Genomic DNA, 4,938 nt, shown 5'->3' with positions numbered 1-4,938 from the left:
GCACCTCTCCGAGCGTGCTGCTCTGGAGCGCCCACCCTCGCCGTGGCGTGCGCCACACGATGTCGAGGCGGCCGAGGCCTTGCGAGGTGCCTGGCGCGGGCTCGTCGAGCTCGTCGCGGGCGAGGGGTCGTGCGAGGGGTCGTGCGAGGGGTCGTGCGAGGGGGAGGGGTCGCCGGGCGAGGGCGAGAGAGGGGCGCGGTCGAGGACGTAGAGGAACTGGCGGACGGCGCCGGGCGCGAGAGGAGGGTCGTGTGCGTGGTGCCGCGCGCCGACCTGCAGTTGCGCACCGGCTCCCTCTCCCTCTCCCTCTCCCTCCACTCCTCGCCCGCCCTCCCCCTCCCTCGCCCTCACCCCCACCCCCCTCGCCATCCCCATCCCCATCCTCCCCCTCCTCCCTGACGACGCTCCACCCCTCGACCGGCCCGAACCGCACCCGCTCGAACCGCATCGCGCCCTCGCAGTGGTTCTGCACCTGCACCTCGAGGTACACCCTGTCGCGCCCGCGCCCGCGCCCGCGCCCGCGCGAGGAGGACGAGGTGGTGCTGGTGGAGGGGGAGGAAGAGTGCGCTTTGGTGCGCACCGAGAGCGGGTTCTGGACGGCGAATTTGTAGACCTGCGGTGCGGTGGGGGGTGCGACGAGGGTGTGGAGAGGGGGAGAGGGAGGGAGGAAGGGAGGGAGGGAGGGAGGGAAGGAGGCGTCAGGGCTGAGGTGGCGAGGGACGCGTTCGGGGGAGGAGACAGGAGAGGGAGGGGCGCGAGCGCGAGGGAGCGCACGGCGAGGCGACTCGGGGCGAGAGGGTAGGATAGAGAGAGAGAGAGAGAGAAAGAGCATCGCCAGCGCACCTTGCGAAAGCTCCTCGTGACGACCCTCGTCCCAGTCCCTCCCGCTCCCCCTTGCACGCCGGCATCCGCCCCACCACCACCGCCGCCGTCGCCGACCTCGACGCCGTAGCTGACGGTGCACACGAGCGCGTGCGGGCCGAGCTCCTTGAGCTCGTGGGCGACGACGAGCGCGGGCAGGGCTTGGCCGGGTGCGAGGGACGCTAGGCGTGGCGGTGGCGCGGTCGAGGAGGAGGAGGAGGAGGAGGTTGGCGAGGAGAGCGAGAGGGAGGAGGAGGTGGAGGGGTCGACGTGCGCGAGGAGATGCTTGACGGGCGTCGGTGCGCCGAGGTTGGTGTGCATCTCGACGTGCAGCACGGGCGAGAGGGCCGTCTGGGCCGAGGTCGAGGTCGAGGTCGAGGTTGAAGGAGGCACGACGAGGTCGTTCGAGAGCGACAGGACAGCGTTGAACGTCTCGCTGCGTGGCGTGAGAGTGTGTGTGCGGTGGCGAGTCAGTCGGTGCGGGTGCGGGTGCGGAGCTGCACTGCGAGCGTGGGGAGGAGGAGGGACGGACCCGAGGTAGATGTTGGCGAAGCTGGTCGGGAGGGACAAGGTGCCGGCGGCGCGCGCACCTGGCGAAACAGGTACGTGTAGAGGGCAGGGCTGGACGAGGGCGGGGCGGGTCGCGCGCAGGACCTTGAGCGAGACGAGGTGGGGAGCGGGGGTTGCGCCTCCTGGTGGTGGTGCAGGTGGTGGGGCGGCCATGGCCGGGGTGCTCGAGCTTGATCCGGGTCGGTGCGAGTTGCAGCTGGCGCGAGCGAGGTCGGAGCAGAGCCAGAGACGCGAAGAGGAAGCGAGCGAGACGACGACGCGACGACGGCGGCCCCTCGCCCCGGCCCCAGAGTTTTGTCCGGTCGGGCTCAGGGAGAGTACGACTAGGTCACACAGCTTTCCAACGGCTCAGACCCTCCCCAGGCGAGGTGCGAGGTGCGAGACCCGAGCCCACGTTCGCCCGTTGCCGCGCCTCTCTTGCTGTCTCCAACGGCTCGCCCTGCGAGCTGGGCAGCCCGCCAACCCCGCCCTGTAGCATTCCGCACCCACGCCGGCACCCTACAAGCCCGCCTAGCACCACCGCCCGGCGTCCCCCTCCCCTTCCTCCCTCTCCCTCTCCCCCGCGTCCTCCGACTGCCGCGACCCCTCGTCGCCCTCTCGCACCACCCGACCCTGTGCGTCCCCTGTTCTCTCCCTCACTCTCGCCGGCACCCGGCGGCCAGCGGGCGACGAGGCTGGCCTCGCGCCGGGTTGACGAGCCCACCCTCTCGTTGCGCGTCCGATCGTCGCTCGACGACAGTTCCCCGCTCTCGTCGTCGCGAGCCTGAGGGGGCATGCATGCCCTCGGCGCACTCCTCGAGTGCACGACCAGTGCGGCACATGTCGGTGCCGAGCGAGTGCCGCGGCGGGCGGCGGCTCGGCGGAGGACCGACCCCCTTGTCCTCGTCGACGACGACTCTCAGCAGCAGCAGTGCACCCTTGTCCTCCTCTCTTGCGCAGCCACTGACACACTCCTCTCCCACCCCCTTGCAGCTCCGAGTGCGCCCACACCGCCCTCCCTCGAGTCGGTCGCCGCCCTCTCCCCTCGCCCGCTCCCGGCCGCCCCATGTCGACCCCGACGTTCGCGCCCTCGACCTCGTCGTCCTCAGCGTCGTCGTCGTCCCCGTTCGGCCACACGCACGCGCTCTCGCACGCCCACTCGCACCACTCGTTCGCGGCGCCCTCGTCGTCCTTTGCCCCCCAATCCTCCACCCCCTCCTCCTCGTCGACCAACGCGCCGCCCTCCCATCCGCACCCGAGCGCCAGCGCCAGCACCACCACCACCTCCTCCTCCTCCCGCTCGCCGCACTCGTCCCCGCCGGGCCCACCTCGCTCCGAGTCGTCGTCCGCCTCGTCGTCGCGCACCTCGGACGACTCGTCCATGGCCACCACGGCCGACCTCGAGCGCGGCAGGCTGCAGCATCGCCGCCCCGCCCCGAGCGGCGCCGCCACGCGCTCCCCTCCTCCTCCTCCTCCGAGGCGGCCGGTGTGGCGCCCACGGGCGGCGCGCGCAGCGCAGACGGGAGCGTCGGGAGCGCGGCGACGACGGTGAGCACCGGCTCTGGGTCGGGCTCCGGCTCGGGCTCGGGCTCGGGCTCGGGGGCGGGGAGCCCGCCTTGTTCTGAGCTGCGCGAGGGCGAGGCCGGCAAGGGCAGGGCGCCGCCGCACGAGCCGGAGCTCGAGCTCGAGCCGGAGCAAGAGGGCGAGGGTGGGGGCGAGGACGCGCTCATGCGCGATGCGGGCGCCGAGGGCGACGCGGCCGAGGGTGCGCTCGAGGGAGAGGGCGAGGGAGAAGGAGGCGAGGCGAGCGCGATGGACATCTCGACCCTGTCGGTCCGCGGCGACGACGACGACGAGCACGATGAGCACGAGCGGCGCGAGGGCGCCGGTGCCGGGCCCAAGGTGCGCACGGCGAGCATCTTTTCGACGAGCGCGGGCTCGTCGGCGGGCGCGGCGGGACCCAGGGAGAGGGAGCACGGCGACGGGCGGCGCAAGGTGCCCCGGACGGGGAGCTTCCACGGTGCCCCGTCGTCGTCGTCGTCGTCGTCGTCGACGTCCGTCCCCGCGTCGTCCACCTCTCGCGCCCCCTCGAGCGCCCACACCGCCACCGCCGCGCCCGCCACTGCCCCGGTCACGGCGGCGCCGACGACGACCCCGACGGCGCACCACGTCGACATCGTGTCGTACCCGCCCTCGGAGCTCCTGCGCCTCCTCGCGTGCCTCCTCGAGCAGATTGCCCAGGCCAACGATGCGCGCACGGCCAAAGCGGCGGCGGTGGCGGCGCAACAGCAGCAGGCGGCCTCTGCTGGTCCTCCTCCTCCTCCTCCTGCTGGCGGTCCGCCTGCACCCGCATCCTCCTCGTCCTCTTCGTCCGCCACCGTCACCGCCACCGCCGCGAACGCCCGCGCACCCGCACCGGCACCGGCACCGACCTCGCCCTCGTCCACCACCCCGTCCTCGTCCTCGTCCTCTGCCGGCCCGAGCACGCGCCGCAGCTCGGTCGACCACGACGCCGACCAGGACCGCGACGGCGCGAGCGACTGGGCCCGCGGCAGGTTCGACGCCGCGCCGCTCAACACGCCCGTCTCGAGCCAGCAGGGGCAGGTGCGGCAGCCGGGCTCGGCGGGCGGCGCCGCAGGAGCGGGAGGAGGAGGAGGAGGAGCGGGTGCGGGAGGAGGGCCGCCAGGGAGGCAGCGCGCGACGGTGGGCGGCGGCGGCGGCGTCGGCGGGCCGGGCGGTCCGGGCATCCTCGACAATGCGCTCGTGTCGGGCCCCGACGACGACGGCGACGGCGACGGCGATGGCGCCGAGTCGCTCTCTGCGCCCAACGGCCCCGCCGCCGGCGCCGCCGAGGACGCCGACGACGACCTCCTCCTGCAGCAGCAGCAGCTGCAGATGCCGACCACGCCGGGCGTCGACCTCCTGCGCGAGACGGCCTCGGGCCCGGGCGGGGGCGTCGCGGGCTTCATGCCGAGCCTCGGCGGGACGCACCGGCCCATGCCGCTCGGCCGCAGGAGGGGGAGCAGCTTTGTGCGCAACAGGAGGGACGAGGGGGTTGCGGGTGCGGGCGGCGCGGGCGCTGCGGGCGGGGGAGGGGGAGCGGGAGTAGGTGGGTACGGGAGGAGGGCGCGCGAGGGAGGTCAGGGGCAGGGCCTGCAGGGTTGGTCGGCGTCCGCGTCGGCTTCGGGCCAGCAGCAGCAGCGGCAGCAGCAGGGGGCGTCGAGATCGTCGACCACGTCGTCGCCATCGACGTCCCGGCCCAGTTCGCCGGCCGCGTCCGGGCCCTCTCCCCTCGCGACACCGAGCAGCTCGATGCCCTTCTGGATGTCCATGACGTCGACCTCTGCCACATACGAGAGTCAGATGACGACCCCTCTCTAGTCGACAAGCGGACCACTCACATAGGCCAAACGTCTCCCTCGTCTTGCTGCGGGAAGAGCTGCCTCAAGGTCGACTCTCGACCATCTAGAGAGATCCAGACGCACTCTGGTGACGAAGCGAGGTGTGTCTTAGATGTTGAACCACGGC

General features: G+C 73.1%; 2 protein-coding genes across 2 annotated transcripts; one reads left to right on the top strand and one right to left on the bottom strand.

The window, feature by feature from the left end:
* Nucleotides 1-56: 56 nt before the first annotated feature.
* RHOBADRAFT_55513 (uncharacterized protein) lies at nt 57-1,584 on the bottom strand (the record flags this gene model as incomplete). The annotated part of the gene is made up of 4 exons (XM_018417886.1): nt 57-273; nt 434-613; nt 844-1,297; nt 1,394-1,584. Coding segments are annotated over 4 exons (1,041 nt in total), but the record flags the coding sequence as incomplete, so codon positions are not given.
* An 892-nt stretch (nt 1,585-2,476) lies between these two features.
* RHOBADRAFT_55512 (uncharacterized protein) lies at nt 2,477-4,791 on the top strand (the record flags this gene model as incomplete). Its single annotated transcript, XM_018417885.1, has 2 exons — nt 2,477-2,898; nt 2,925-4,791. 2 exons carry the CDS (start codon nt 2,477-2,479, stop codon nt 4,789-4,791), a joined length of 2,289 nt encoding a protein of 762 aa, XP_018268885.1.
* Nucleotides 4,792-4,938: the final 147 nt, after the last annotated feature.

The sequence above is a fragment of the Rhodotorula graminis genome (assembly GCF_001329695.1).
Source record: "Rhodotorula graminis WP1 unplaced genomic scaffold RHOBAscaffold_13, whole genome shotgun sequence".
Classification (NCBI taxonomy): domain Eukaryota; kingdom Fungi; phylum Basidiomycota; class Microbotryomycetes; order Sporidiobolales; family Sporidiobolaceae; genus Rhodotorula; species Rhodotorula graminis.
Note: the sequence above shows the minus strand (reverse complement) of the source record. Positions and strands in the feature narration are given on the sequence as shown.